Source organism: Gigantopelta aegis, chromosome 11 (genome assembly GCF_016097555.1).
Source record: "Gigantopelta aegis isolate Gae_Host chromosome 11, Gae_host_genome, whole genome shotgun sequence".
Taxonomy (NCBI): Eukaryota; Metazoa; Mollusca; class Gastropoda; order Neomphalida; family Peltospiridae; genus Gigantopelta; species Gigantopelta aegis.
In genome coordinates, this window is record NC_054709.1 from 8219676 (window position 1) to 8236492 (window position 16817).

The following is a 16817-nucleotide window of genomic DNA, read 5'->3' on the forward strand; positions in this document are numbered from 1 at the left end:
AATAATGATATTAAAGGGACAGAGCTGGGTTTTTAAACACTAAGGCATATTTTTCACCTAGACTAATTTCAACCTATTAATTTACAAAGATGTAACACATTTGGATAGAACAGAGTGAAACAATAGTCTGTGACGTTGAAATATCCTTTAAAATAGACTAAAACGCGACTCCATAATCTTTACTTCTCAGACGCACGTGCGTTTTTTAAAATACGAGAAATGCATTTTGTGGTATTAGAAACACCAGGATGACCAGAAACACTTCGGTTGTACAGAAATTAATAATCTAAACAATACAATATAAGTAATGTTTAATTTCAGTGATCATAAACGGCTCTAATTGTGGAAAAAATATGTCTTAGTGTTTAAAAACTAGGATCTGTCCCTTTAAAGGTACACAATCCTCGTATAAAATTGTACATTGTGGGATGTAAATGATTATAGAAATCTTGTAAATTTGGTCAGGATATCTGTAGCCAAATTCAAGTTTCGAGTAGTTAAACACACAGAAATTGGCAGGTGGTTCTACAAATGTGTATAATTCTAGTAGTATATATCAATTTTTTTCTTTTACAAATTAATAATTAAATATATATTCGGCATGTTCAATAAACAAAAATCAAACAAATCTTAAGGCTGAGATGAATTTTATTTGTAGAATGCAAGAAATAGCATTTCACGACATCTGGTTTTCAAAATTTTACGTGGGAGCATACCCTCGAACTCCCCTAGAAACTTTGCTTTACGCCCTCGATCTCGATCAGTCCCTCCAATCTCGGTCAGCCCCCCTCATGTCTGCTTGCTTCCAACGTGCCTGAGCAACATTTATTCCTATTATATCACCACTGCCAAACAGCTGCATCGGGTTGCAAACGAATCACTATGCATTTTTACATGGGGGCGGCGGGACGTAGCCCAGTGCTAAAGCGCTCGCTCGATGCGCGGTCGGTCTAGGATCGATCCCCGTCGTTGGGCCCATTGGGCTATTTCTCGTTCCAGCCTGTGCACCACGACTGGTATATCAAAGGATGTGGTATGTACTACCCTGTCTTTGGGATGGTGCATATAAAAGATCCCTTCCTGCTAATCGAAAAGAGTAGCCCATGAAGCGGCGACAGCGGGTTTCCTCTCTCAATATCTGTGTGGTCCTTAACCATATGTCTGACGCCATATAACCGTAAATAAAATGGGTGCGTCGTTAAATAAAACATTTCCTTCCTTTTACATGGATTACATCTAATAATGAAAGAAAGAAAGAAAGAAAGAAATGTTTTATTTAACGACGCACTCAACACATTTTATTTACGGTTATATGGCGTCAGACATATGGTTAAGGACCACACAGATTTTGGCAGGAAACCCGCTGTCGCCACTATATCGGCTACTCTTCCGATTAGCAGCAAGGGATCTTTTATTTGCGCTTCCCACAGGCAGGATAGCACAAACCATGGCCTTTGTTGAACCAGTTATGTGGTTTACACCTACCTATTGAGCCTTGCGGAACACTCACTCACGGTTTGGAGTCGGTATCTGGATTAAAAATCCCATGCCTCGACTGGGATCCGAACCCAGTATTTGCCAGCCTGTAGACCGATGGCCTGCCACGACGCCACCGAGGCCGGTATCTAATAATGATGAAAATACATGGTGAAAAGGTTTCAGACAAGCTCATTTTGCCCGAATATCTCTATATTTGTTGCCCGAATTTGATGATTTGCTCTAGCCCAGTTATCCACCCTCCCTTCCGTCTCATAGCACTCGTATACTTGTGCCCCCCAAAAGAAAAAACGTGTTTACTGGAACGGGCAAAAAAACATGGGTAGGCGTAGGTTGTTGGTTTTTTTTTGGTTTTTTTGGGTTTTTTTTGTGTGTGTGTTTTTTTTGTTTTTGTTTTGTTTGTTGTTGTTTTGTTTGGGTTTTTTTTTTTTTTTTTTTTTTTGTTTTGTTTTGTTGTTTTGTTTGTGTGGTTTTTGGGTTGTTGTTTTTTTTCCTACGAGTCCAAATAAAATGTTAGCTGTATATTCTTTTCACATACATGTTAATAAGTTTTTGTTTTCTTTTGTTTTTTTAAAAAGAGAAAGGTAAACAAATACAACGAAAAAAAAAAGTGTCGGTGTTGTTTTTCTAAGGTAGCGTCGGAAACTTATTAAAATTTAAAAATTTAACATTTTAAAATATTTAGGTTGAAATCTATTATCATCGAGTGACCAGGGCCCGTGCTTATAAAACTTAAAGTCCAGGGGCCCTATTTTCGAAGCCATCTTAGCGCTACGAAATCGTAAAACCGTCGTAGGTTGTGACGTCACTACAGCGCACGCCATAGTGACGTCATAGCTTACGATGATTTCACGATTTCGTAGGCTAAGATAGCTTCGAAAATATGGGCTCTGACTTTAACGTAATGCTATTTGAATGGCGTTGCCATGACGTTAAAGTCTTTAATAAAGTCTAGACTTTACGGTTTATAAGCATGGGGCCAGATACTCGTTAGGTATAGGTGTTTGTTTATCGATATACTAGCACTCAAAAATAACTGTCGCATGACCAGATCTGTTGAAATTATCACTGGTTCCAGCCAGTATATCAAAGGCCGTGGTATGTGATACCCTGTATGTGGGATAGCGAAAATAAAAGATCCCTTGCTGCATTAGAAAAAATGTAACGGGTTTCCTCTAATGACTACGTGTCAAAATTACCAAATGTTTGACATCCAATAGCCGATGATTAATTAATCAATGTGCTCCAGTGGTGTCGTTAAACAAAACAAACTTTATCACTGGTGTGTGTGTGTGTGTGCCCCCTTCCCCCTTGACACCTTCCTACTCCCATGATTATGATTTTATGCATGAAATGAATTTTAGTGAGAATTCAAAAATCCAAAGTAGGTAGAATTGCGTCAGGATACCATGTTCCTGTAATTAATATAAAAGTTAAAGTTTATTAATTTCAACTTATTTTCGTGCTTATATCCAATTAGGGTTCAAGCACGCTGTCCCGGGCACACACCTTGGCTATCTGTCCAGTGGGTTAGTTGTTAACTGCTAGTGAGAGAGAAAAAGAGGGTGGCCTTACACCTACCCGATGAGTTGTTAAAACTCGCTCTGGGTAGGAACCGGTATCGGATGCGAACCCTGTACCTACCAGCTTTATGTCCAATGGCTTAACCACGACGCCACCGAGGCCGGTATATCCAGCTTTTAATCAAGCAAGCTTCGTACCGGTACGGATACTCAATCTGTATCTAGAGGGCGGCACGAAACCCAGTGCTAAAGCGTTCGCTCGATGCGCGGTCTGTCTGGGATCGATCCCCGTCGGTGGGCCCAGTGGGCCATTTTTTTGTTCCAGCCAGTGTACAACGAGTGGTACATCAACGGCCGTGGTATGTTCTATCCTGTCTGTGGGATGGTGCATATAAAAGATCCCTTGCTACTAATTGACAAAGAGTAGCCCAGGAAGTGGCGACAGCGGGTTTCCTTCATCAATATCTGTGTGGTCCTTAACCATATGTCCGACGCCATATAACCGTAAATAAAATGTTTTGAGTGCGTCATTAAATAATAAAAAAAATTCTTCCTTAATCTAGGGCGTCGTTAAATAAAACAAACTTTTAGGTTTTTTTCCTTAATCTAGAGCGTTCGCATGAAATACTTTTGTCGTTGGATCGAACCACCACAGTGGAACCATTTGGGCTGATTCCCGCCCCAACACATGCCCTACGACTGGTATATCAGAATCATACGAATCAAGTTTTATTTTTCATCAACTGATTGGGGGAAATATATACTTGTTCTACAATTTCAGTGCAATTAAGGATTCCGCGGCTCACACTGGAACGAGTTTTGGTTTAGTCAGTTTTCAGATATGTAGAGTAGCCTATTTTGTTTAAAAACATATTAAAATGACAGGCGCGGATGCAGGATTTCTGAAAGGGGGGGGGGGGGGGGGGGGGGGGGTCCAAATGTGATGACTGATCTCTCCTTTTACACAGAACAGTTAATATAATCACGTTTCCCCTTAAAGGTTATGGTCGGTTTTCAAAAGGGGGGGAATCCCCTGGACCCCCACCCCCCCCCCCCCCACCCTGATGAAATGTGGTTATTTCAAGGAGAATTATATTAGCCAAAAACTAAATACTGTAGCTACATGTATTTTGTATATTTAAAAAAAAAGCAATTGGCTAATTTGGCAACGGACATCAGTATAACCCTTCATTCAACTTAGTATAGTTTCAGTTGATACAGACGACAGTGGCGGATCCAAAAATCTATTTAGGAGGGGGGGGGGGGGGGAGGGGGCAATAACATGTTTCCGGAAGGCCACAAATGTTCCCGAAGGGATTCTTCGAATTCTTCAACGTAAACAATGAAACTGTTGCAAAATTTAGTGAGCTCTTAGATCCGCCGCTGGAAGATGTTATACTATGGTAACCAGAGATTGCACTTATGGAGTATGATACTATCACAACATGAAAACAAGTCAAACTATTCGCGAGTAGCCTACTATCCCCACCCTATGCCACCCAACCCCTGGAACCCACCACTGATATTTCAGACAGAAGAGGGACACCAAAGCAAGTTCATGTTTGCCGAGTTGCGCAAGCGCCGAAATTCACAATAGTGGTATACTTTTACACATGTCACAGTTCTGAAACACGATTAAAGGGATTGTCCACGTTTGTAGCCATTGTAATATTTTTGTGACAAAGCGACTAAAATTACATATTAAATACATTTAAAAACGTCTTACAATGGGACGCTTTGTCGCATTGAACATCACGGATACGTGGTGTAACCTCACCGTGGTGCATGGGTGTAACATTCTCTTTGATAATGGCCAATACAGCACAAATTCCCTTGGGGTTTTTTCGAGATATACTTGAAATTTTGAGTAAAAGTCACTATCTATCTGTGATATTTGTATTTTTGCACAGTTCTTTACACTGTTTTTGTTTGAATTTAGAATTTTTGTATTGATGCTGATCATCACTTTATTTGTTTGCATTACCATAATTTGACACCCAATAGCCGATGTATTTTTGGTGCTGGGGTGTCGTTAAACATTCATTCATTCACATAAAATGAAAAATCCGAGGAAAGGAACACTAGAACCATAGGCTTACGGGCTTTCATTTTTGTAGGGAGTAGGGGCAAGCAGATTTCCTCCGAATTAAAACGAAAACGCCCGAATCTGGATTTCAACATTTAGTCATTTTAGCATTACCGCCAAACAGCTATATAGGGTTGCAAACGAATGAAAAGAAATTATGTACCGTATATTTATCATGTTGATTAATTATGTGTTCAAAAACATTTATATGTCGAAAGTTACTTATTTGTATATTCTTGATTATGTTATATTTTTATTATAAGGAAATCATTCACACTGGCGTGTTAAAAAATATTTAGGCTATAGGCCTAGTTATCTATCGTTTTATTTAAATTTATTTGATTATATCTATTTATTTACTTATTTATATTTATTATTATTATTATCGTGGTATTATTATTTTTAGTTATTTTAGTTATTATTATTATTATTATTAAATACATTTATTTATTTATTTTTATTTTTTTAATTATTATTTTATTTTATTATTATTTTTTATCTTTTTTTTAAAAATGATTATTTATTTTTTATGCTATAGAAATATGACAGATTTATTGAAAATGAAGTAAACAATTTTTATCAACTAATGTCTCCTTCACAAAACTATTTTCTAAAATAAAATAAAAGTGAATAAATAAAAATAAAATAACTATATACGCTTGTAAGTTTAATGGATGCACTAAGATCAAATTAAAAACATTCACTACTGAAACTGAATTTGCTGTTAGAGTTAACCCTCTTGCAATCTATTTTCATCGCGCAAGAATACCATAATACATTTCATTCAGACATAATTTTTGCTATTATTGAAAATGAAAAGGTTATTTTTAATGATGTGATCAATGGAAAGATAGACATTATGTTATAAATTGTGATGTCAACATATTTAAGAATTGCAAATGCTTAATAATCTATAAACGGCTCCGGTTTATGATTGGTAGTGTTTACTTCGTATCGCGAAAGGATACTAAATGGCGCACTATAAATAACAACCCAACAAGTCCGGGTCGTCAGTCAGCCGAATAAGCTGGCAAGAGAGTAGTTTTATTTATAATGAGAAGTCTGTCATTCAAGCATTATCATTATACTGTAACCGGCAAAATAGATTTTTACTGGAATCCAAGTGACGATGGAAGTGGAATTTTCAACGGTTGACATCGATGATAAAAGTGTGAAAAATAATTTTTGTTATCAACGCAACAACTACCAGTTTAACGAATCTACGGAGGCAGATCTCGAATCTAAACAAACCGGGATCGACTGCGAGGCTCAAGACGGGAGTGACTCGGATGGTACCAACTATACAGCAGGGAAGAAGAAAAAACGACGTAGAGGAAAACACAAGGGAGGGCTGAACCACCGCAAGTGGAAACCTTACAACAAGTTGACATGGCCGGAAAGAAAAGAGTTGGAGGACCGGGAAACCGAACAGGCCAACATAAAACGACAAAAGGCTTTTGCGTCGGGTCACCCTGTGGCGCCCTACAACACAACCCAGTTTTTGATTGATGATCATATAAACTGCGAGGCTTCACCGGACTTGAATACCCATGTCGAGGATGCTTCTAACGTCAAGCGACCCGGGGGTAAGGATGGTTTTTTCGGTAGTGTGGGCGCCGACAGTTCCGACGAACGTTCGTACGAATCTCCTCACGATGACGATGCAGACATGTTTTTAGCGAAAGAGTTTTCCGAAACGTACGACAACATAAACGCGGAGCGACTGCAGACTATGACAAAAGAACAATTGATAGTCGAGTATTTGACGATGGAGAGAAAAGTGGAAAGTTTGGAACGCAAGATCGCCGAAAACAATGCGTCGAAGACACACAGTGACAGCTCTTGCAGCAGTAGTGCCAGTGGGGACGACGGGCTGAATGATATACGAGGAGTAGAGCGAATTTCTGAGGAAATCAAACAACTAAGGGACGAAAATAACGAACTAAAACAGCAGATGAATTGTCTGCAAGCGAGGAAGTAAACGCGGTCTCGACGTCAACACTTTTGTGAGCTTCGTTTGTTGACATCCGAAACTGTAAAGACCAGCCTCTATGGAGTTGACCGACCTTTGGCGTGGCAGTCTGGCCCATTACTACAATAGGGGTTAACAGGTGTTCTGAGATCTATATTTGGACAGCTTTGCTGAGTGCTCATATTCTACAGTTTGACAATATTATGGACATTTCCATGGTAACAATATACACTTAGTAGTTTTAAAAAATAATAACCAGTTAACCAAAACTTGATAGTATATTTCATGATTGTGTAAACTTGATCACCTGGTTACCCTGTGGGTCATGTCTTCCAAATTTGGCAAGGTTGTGTGACCACCTACAGTTCATGTTGGGTTATATGCTAGCCTATTGCTGTTGGTCATAATACAGATACATTTGTTACTGTTATGGTATTACTAAAGGGCATTTTTAATGTGTTGCGATTTATGAATATTTGAAAAGGGAAAGAATTTGATGTCAAGACTGAAAAGCAAATTATGTGCATAAAATGTTTAATATGTATCATTCCAAGACGTTGCAATTTTATCATGTTCATTTGTGAGATTTTGAATCTGGTCTCGTTTATTAAATGTCTAATGTAAGTCATTTTTTGCATTTATAGCAAATTGAAATTATTTTTCTATGAATTTATATGCACATATTTGTGGACTTTTTTTGCCACAGTCTTTCCTTTTTCAACTGAAGTGACACAAAAGTTCTAGCGATTATTTTTATCCTTGTTACTTGGTATTGTTCCGAGAAATGTTTGTTTTAATGTGAAAAATGCAACCATTTACAGTTGCCAAAAAAAAGTAAGAAAAAAAGCAACCAAAAAGTGCAACACCAAAATTTACAGTAAACTTACCAAGTTGCACTCAGGAAGTTTGTACAAGTACCAGTGATTTTTTGTTTGTGTGCTGGTATCTGCATCAATTCACTGCCATATTAAAAACAAATATGGCCGCCATTAATTTGCATACTTGTGCTATAAGCTTGAGCTAGGCAAAAATTAAGAATAGTGTTGGCAATTTGAAGAACTGTTTGGAAATATGTTGTCAATAATGTTGCTGGATTAGTATCCATAAAACTGGATATTTCCATTTAGTCTGGTCAGAATATTTGTGCAAAATGAACTTGTGTTGCAAACATTTGTGAATATGTTCGTGTTAACAAAATCTATGCATTTAAATGATTTTGCCATTTAAAGTGAGAACTTTTCTTGTGATATATTTGCGTCTTTAAAATATCTTTGACATTTACCTAAAACTGTTACAATTTAAAAGTACAACAATTTAGGTTTTGAAAATGGATGGTAAGTAGTTATAAAATACATCTTTGCAGTGATTTACTTAAAATTTATATTTACTGTTACATACCTCCTGGTTTAATGCAGGGATAGTTCTACTACTCGCCAAATTCGCCAGTTGTGAATTTTAGGAACAAATAGCGAATTTTATTTTAATTTGGCAAAAAAAAATTCAAGTAATAATTGGTGTTTTGTTGGAAAATAACTGAGTTTTGCAGTTGTTAAGATAATTTGGCGAAGTGGTTTGCACACCCTGTAATGGGAGTTATCGGGCTCCTCTACGCGCCTGAGACGTGTTCAAGGAGAGTATAGTTCCTCTTAGCAAGTGAATTTTATTTGCTTATAATATGATTAAAGAATTGAATATCCATGCTCACTATATATATATATATATATATATATAGTCGCCCAAACAGGACATTGATAGCATTTAGCAACCAAGTCGCAGGCCTTTTCGAGCCCTGTGTATGCATGGTAATATCTTAAGTGACTCCCCATAATATAAGAACATTGCGAATGATTTGGTCGCATACGTGACAATTTTTTCCCATTTGGCGACTAAAACATTTCATACTATATATAAAAATAGAAGTAGGCGCCATTTGGCTCCTAGATGGAAAAGTTATCGTAGCTGGCTGTAAGAGGAACAATTAAATGCTTCCAACAGGTGGGTTTTTTTTCCCTGCCATGAGGTCTGAAGTTTTTAAAGCAAGATTTTTAACCGTTCTTTCTTCATAATTGGTAATACATGTAACACCATTGGTAAATATCAGCAATGGTCATTAAATATTGTATTAAATATGCCAGTTATTATTAAAAATAAGTTGTAAAAATGCTTGAAAATAAATTAGTCGAGGACTTTTATATCAAGTTAATGCAAGTGTTGTTTACAGAATTAAATTATAATTTGTATGTTTTAAAATAATTTTTAATCTATTTGCCAAGATCTAATTGTCTTGCTTTTTCCAGCAAAATGTGTTTAAAATTGTATAGCGGTATCCAAAAGTGTTCTATACAAACTAAGCATACTGTGAATGAGTGCTCTTGGTGAGGAAAAAAATAAAAAAATAAATTTAAAACATCTACTGCTGTTGTGTGCTTTTTCTTATAAATTTACAAGTTGGAAGTAGACGGAATCGCTATTAAGGGGGAGTAACTCTTAACCCTCTGTTGTAAATGTTTGCAAGCTTTACTCCTTGAGCTGTTTATGATGGGTTTAAAAACGTTCTGATAATCAATCTTGCGTTTTCCATCATTGCAGGATTCTGACAGTCGCTAGACTTGTTTTTTTGTTTTTTTTCCTTCCCTTCGTGTTCCCCCACCTCATCAGACACGTGCGCAGGGCGTGTTGAGGTCGAAATTCAACCCTGCTCTGGCATTTTTTTATTTTATTATTTTAATCTATATATTTTCCGAGGTAGTATAATTCGACCCCCAATGAACTTCACACTTGACAGTCTAGACCCCCCCCCCCCCCCCCCCCTGCTAACATTACTACAAGCACTTCTGCTCCTACCAATGATTTTTAAAATAATTTAAAATGTTTTTATATTATGGCCCCGTGCTTATAAACCTTAGTCTAGACTTTAATAAAGTCCACACTTTAACGTCATGGCAACGCCACTCAAATAGCATTACGTTAAAGTCTGGACTTTATTAAAGTCTAGACTAAGTTTTATAAGCACGGGCCCTGGTCTAGCATGGTGGTGTATTCAGTCTTTGACGCGATTTCTCCGTTATGCCGAACAGTGCAAGTGCTAATGTCTAATGTCGCCTACAGGATTTTTCTGTGGTGGGGAGTGCTATGTTGTAAAAAGCACTTGCAGTATTTCAGAGCACGAACTTGAAGTTGGGGGATCTTGTTGACTATTATATGCCTTGATTGCATCTCGTTGCTCCCTCTCCCCTCCACACCACCACCACCAAAACAAATGAAAAGCTGGATTTCACCATCTTGATTTTGGATTTTTTTTTTTTTTTTTGTAATGGCGGAACATAGCACAGTCTGTTTGGGCTATATCTCGTTCAAGCCGGTGCACCATCAGGGGCGTAGCTTGATTGGGGGGGGGGGAGGGGAGGGGGTCGAATATGAACCAAGTGGGCCCTTTTCTATTTTGTTTTTGCACCACTAGAAACTCCAAATTTATCTGACCCACCCAGCCTACGCCCCTGGCCATGACTGATATATCAAAGTTTGTGAAATCTGCAATCTAATTAAAATTAGCTCCACTATTACATAGTGGAGCTAATTTTAATTAGATTGGTGAAATCTGCTGTCAGTTTGTGTGTTGGTACATGTAAACTATCCCATGCTACTGGTGGGGAGGGGGTGTAGCTGGTTTCTTCTCCATAAGGGTGGGGGGGGGGGGGGGGGGGAGGCAATTGCAAAAATGAGAGCCCGTACGCCTATATTCCTCTTAAGACTAACGATTACCAAATGTTTGACATTCAATACCCAGTTATTAATGAATCAATGTGCTCTCTAAACAAAACAAACATTAACTTCTTAGATTTGGACTAGCGGATTTCCTCTGATGACTCAGAATTACCAAATGTTTGACATCCAGTAGCCGATGATTAATAAATCAGTGTGCTCTAGTGGTGGTGTTAAACAACACACACTTTAATTTTTGTGGCACAGTATTGACCAGATTGAATATGGCCACAGATCCTATTTGGTTAGTCTAAATCTGGGTTGAGTTCAGCCAGACCGAGTTGAAAAACGACCGCTAGAATGGTTTATGCGCTTCACGGTAAATCAAATGGCCACGTCGGGAACAAATTAAAGGGACATTCCTGAGTTTGCTCCATTGTAAGATGTTTCCGACTAATAAAAAATATTTTTGCGATTAAACTTGCATATTAAATATATTTTCTTCTTTAGAATATCAGTGTCTGTATATCCAATGTGTTTCTGGTGGTCTTAATATTTCTAAGAAGCCCAAACTGGATTTTGTCTTCAAATAATTTCATACGTACGAAAAAAACCCTCATGCAATTACAATTGTTAAAAAGTATCTGTTAGTCGGTAACATCTTTAAAAATTGTAGCAAACTCGGGAATGTCCCTTTAAATAGTTCGCGAACGTTAGCTGACTGGAAATATATCTGTTTGACTGATTATTTTATGGCAGACAGCTTTGTAGTGTCAAATATTAAATTGAAGTCGATAGTGAAAAGTATGTAGTTTTCCAACACTGAAAACTGTGTGTGTGTGTGTGTGTGTGCAATGGATGAAAATGTAGTACTTTTAGTGTAAAATGGCTGCGCTCCGGCCAGGTTTAGTGTTTGTTTAAACTGATATCCTGGGAGACCGAGCTGGACAAAAGTTGTCCTTTGTGAATATGTTTGTCCCCAGACAGCAAAGCTGCATACAAGGCCGTAGCTAGGGTTTTTAAAAAAGTTTTTTTTATTGTTTGGGGTGCGCGGGGGTGGATTCTTGGAACAAACTAGCATGGAGGGCGCAAGACACTAGGGCATCAGAGGGAATGCCCCTCCTAGGACATTTTGAAATTTAGAAGCTCTGAAATACCATTTTGCAGTCATTTCAGGGAGATTACAATATCAATATCCAGTAAAAAAAAAAAAAAAAAGAGGTGTGCGTGGAAGAGGCCAACTTCCCCCTTGCCACCGGCCTCGGTGACGTAGTGGTTAGGCCATCGGTCTACAGGCTGGCAAGTACTGGGTTCGGATCCCAGTCGAGGCATGGGATTTTTAATCCAGATACAGACTCCAAACCCTGAGTGTGTGTTCCGCAAGGCTCAGTGGGTAGGTGTAAACCACTTGCACCGACCAGTGATCCATAACTGGTTCAACAAAGGCCATGGTTTGTGCTATCCTGCCTGTGGGAAGCGCAAATAAAAGTTCCCTTGCTGCTAATCAGAAAGAGTAGCCCATGTAGTGGCGACAGCGGGTTTCCTCTCAAAATTTGTGTGGTCCTTAACTATATGTCTGACGCCATATAACCGTACATAAAATGTGTTGAGTGCGTCGTTAAATAAAACATCGCTTTCTTTCTCCCCCTTCCCCCCTTGCCTCCCGCTAGCTACGACCCTAGCATATAATACTACTACTAATAAAATCTACTGGCATACTATTAACAAAAGTGCGACAGCCATTAATGCTATATACAAATATATAGCGTAAGTAATTGTTGTCTGTAGCCATCTGCAACTGCCTTGATTTATTCCTAGCTCCATTGACAGCTATGTTCTACGCAGGAAAGAATAAAAAGGCTACCGATTTGGCACACCGTCTATTTTGCACAAACCTGTCAACCCTCCCACAATGAACTCTTCCAACGAGCCCCAATGGCATTCGGAACATGCATCCATTGTAGATTTTTGTGGTGAAAGATAAGATAAATTTGTTACATATACACATTCCATATTGGAACAGAATAAGTGCGATACGTACACCGCTAGTTACTGGAAGCGTTTTAAACCGAACTGTTGACTGATGGGGGCGATGGCATGATAATGTCACCATGTCCGTGGTAGGGTGTGTGTGTGTGTGTCTATAGTCCTTGCCACAGGGAACACCTTTTCATACTATGGAATTTACTACTGTATGCTATTTATTTCTGAGCCGAATCTTTTGTAAATTGCACACATATATAGATGAGGATTTTTGTCGTTGTTATTTCCAAAACACTTTTACTTTTTTTCCTTACGTCAACCCACAACCCGCACATATATATATATTTTTATTATATTTATATTATATATATATATATATATATATATATATATATATATATAATGGAACGGACTATAGCTTATAAGTGTATCTCAATGGTCCAGCCATAGCAGGGGATCTAGCTCAGTTCGTAATTTTGGGTCATGGGATCGAATCCCCTCTGTTGACACGGCAGTACTATATGTGATTAGCATATATCAAAAGCGTACAGTTGTGACTAAATTCGCGTGCGATATAAAATATCACTTGATACATTAGGGAAAATGTAGCGGGTTTCCTCTGATGACTACGTGTCAAAATTATATGTTTGACATCCAGTAGCCGGTGATTAATTATTCAATCATTGTGCTTTAGTGGTGTCGTTAAACAAAACAAGCAAACAAATTCGCGTGTACTTTCATTCTAATCACCGTTTGGTGTGTGTGTGTGTGTCACGTGTGTGGGGCCCTTCAAATATTACGTAACGCTATTTTTGTCAAAATTAGACACCCACCCACCCTCTTGTAACGCCCCGTAACGCTAGACCATACACCCCCCCCAATTTTTTTTTATTATTACGTAACGCTCGGAGATAGCCTACCCACCCACCCCCAACACACAAAGCAACGTGGCAATGTTTATTTATACCAATGTGTACTACGATGACGTCATTAAAGTGACGTATTGCTGTACGATGGGAAAAAACCCGCGGGTTTTCACTTGCGCCATTTTAATTGATCACCATCATGGTTGACAAAGAAAAAATTTGGGTTTACATTTACCTCTAAAAACCTACATTATATATTGTTGTCATGGCATGGCACGTTTAAGACAAAACAAAATTGTGTTACGTAACGCTGTTCAATACACCCCCACCCCACAATTCAATTAAATTTATTGCATATTACCAAACAAGCTGGTGTCAGCAAACATAAAAAAACCCCAAAACATACAACATCTATAACAACAACAACAATTAATAATAATAACAATATTAATGTACATGCCAGACGGAGAAACAAAGTTTGTATTATATTTGTAGGAATAAAGTATATTATAAAAATAAATGGTTAAAGTACTTGGAAATAATTAAATTAAATTACTGCCCACTGATAGCTGGAACAAGAACTTTACGTTTAGAAATACAGCCGTCAGTAAATGGTAATACATGGTTAAGAATTTCAATGTCACCATTATTGTATGACATGATAAATATAAATTGTAAATTGCTGTTTAGAGTAGAGAAGTCGGAAAAGGAGATTAACTTATCAAATAGTTGTTGCCTTTCAACATAATAAATAGGGCAGTCTAAAATGAAATGTTTTTCATCTTCCACAGCTTGAGAATTAACCCTGATTCAAAGTACGCCTTGTGCACTATTGACGAACAATCGTGTGTTCCTAATCTAAACCAGTATGTTGCTGCAAGGGGTAAAGCATGTAATAAGAAGTGGGTGCTGGCCAAGTTCACCGCGTATAGCATCATTGGCGCTTCTTTTGTTAACACCAAGTAGGTATTTATAGAATTTTATTTGAACACTTTCGAATAGAGTATTGTTACATATATTTTTGAAACCCCAACGGTCTACTCCTTTGAGATAATAGGGGCTCCAAACCTCACAGCAATACATGAAAATGGGACAAAGTGAGCACTATGTCGATATATTGTTTCTAACATCAATTTCTTTGAGTTTAAAGATGGCTTTGGTAGCCTGATCACAGTCTGTCACATGCGCTCTTAAAATTACCAGAGGCAGTAAATAATATACCTAAGTAACAATAACGCTTGAACATACACCCCCCCCACCCCCTAAGCGTTACGTAATATTTGAATGGCATGTGTGAGTGTGTGTGTGTGTGTGTATGTATGTGAACTTAAATGGCTAAGTGTAACCTTAAACTTTAAAGTATTCATGTACTTTGTAATGTTGTTTTTTTTTTTTTTTTTTTTTTTTTTTTATCCTTTTCTTTTCTTCTTCAAATTCCACCTCGTTACTCGTGGCTCCGCTTAATTCTGGGCGTGTTCTCGCGGTCAGTGCGAGCGTCGTGCGAGGTATTCGCCGAGCTTGCGCAATGACAACGACATATCCAAAGTTGCTGTTTAAATATCACTAAACCCTGGGCCAACAGAGCGATCTGCACACACGATTGAAAAACTGCGCTTTTTTTTTTTGTCAACTAAAAGTTTCTAAAATGTTTTAAAATTCCGGCTGCAAAGCCTACTTTGTATTTCTCTTTACAGAAAAAAGAGAGAGAGAGAAAAAAAAAAACACCCCACAAAATATTTCCTAAAATCCCCGCTCTTTATTTTCAAATCAAATTCGTATGCTTAAACTGCAAAGTTCAACAAAACGCACATAAATATGCGAGCGTTATTTACATTGAGAGAGAGAGAGAGAGAGAGAGAGAGAGAGAGAGAGAGAGAGAGAGAGAGAGAGAGAGAGAGAGAGAGAGAGAGAGAGAGACACACACACGCGCACACACACACACACACACACACACACACACACAAAAAGACATTAATTATAGGTAACAGTACAAATAGTATCTAAAGTGACGTTCTGATTATGCGATTTAACGGCCCTATAACTTAGGTGTCCTCACAATACGATTCGGTGTGATTTTAAATCACATAATGAGAATCGTTAAAAACCGTTAATTGTTCTTGAAACATGTGCGGGATCCTACTAAAAATAAGAGGACAATATTTATGAAGGAAGGAAATGTTTTATTTAACGACGCACTTAACACATTTTATTTACGGTTATATGGCGTCGGACATATAGTTAAGGACCACACACAACTATTGAGAGAGGAAACCCGCTGTCGCCACTTCATGGGCTACTCTTTCCGATTAGCAGCAAGGGATCTTTTATATGCACCATCCCTCAGACAGGATAGTACATACCACGGCCTGTGTAACACCAGTTGTGGAGCACTGGCTAGAACGAGAAATATCCCAGTGGGCCCACCGACGGGAATCGATCCTAGATCGATCACGCATCATACCAGCACTGTACCACTGAGCTACGTTCCGCCCCGCAAAACTGAGAAAGTCAAAGACGCTCCCCTTTTTTTCTAATTTTCTTAAAGGGACATTCCTGAGTTTGCTGCAATTTTAAAGATGTTATCGACTAACAGAGACTTTTTAACGATTGTAATTACATATCAAATATATTTTTCTGCATAAAATATTAGTGGCTGTATATTAAACGTGTTTCTGATTGTTCTACTATTTGTACTAGGTTAAATTTCATTTTATTTCCTAATTATGTTTTTTTCGTACGTACGAAATTATTTGAAGACAAAATCCAGTTTGGGCTTCTTACAAATATTAAGACGACCAGAAACACATTGAATATACAGACACTGATATTCTAAAGAAAATATATTTAATATGTAAGTTTAATCATAGAAATATTTTATTTTTCGGAAACATCTTACAATGCAGCAAACTCAGGAATGTCCCTTTAAGGGTGAGGGGTGGTATAGTAGTATTTATATCCATTAGGCCTATGTTGAATGAAACGCTGTGTTTTGCAGTTTTAGTCATATATTCTATTATTGGTATCGTCTATGTGATATGATTTGGTGGAATACACTCTATAGGCAATATATCAGTCATGACGTCACCAGTTTACTAGTACAGCTAGAATGTCACGTGGTGATAATTTATATCCACCAGTTGAAGGATGGACGAAATGTTTTAATTAACGATGCACAACACATTTTAATT

General features: G+C 37.9%; 1 protein-coding gene across 1 annotated transcript; it reads left to right on the forward strand.

Annotated features, from left to right (window-relative positions):
* Positions 1 to 6102: 6102 nt before the first annotated feature.
* Positions 6103 to 9489, forward strand: LOC121385181 (protein HEXIM1-like). The gene has a single exon (XM_041515743.1). The coding sequence runs from the start codon at positions 6236 to 6238 to the stop codon at positions 7085 to 7087; it is 852 nt and encodes a 283-aa protein (XP_041371677.1). The 5' UTR covers positions 6103 to 6235; the 3' UTR covers positions 7088 to 9489.
* Positions 9490 to 16817: the final 7328 nt, after the last annotated feature.

Coding starts and splice junctions, on each gene's coding strand:
- LOC121385181 (XM_041515743.1), top strand. CDS start 6,236: ATGGAAGTGGAATTTTCAACGGTTGACATCGATGATAAAAGTGTGAAA.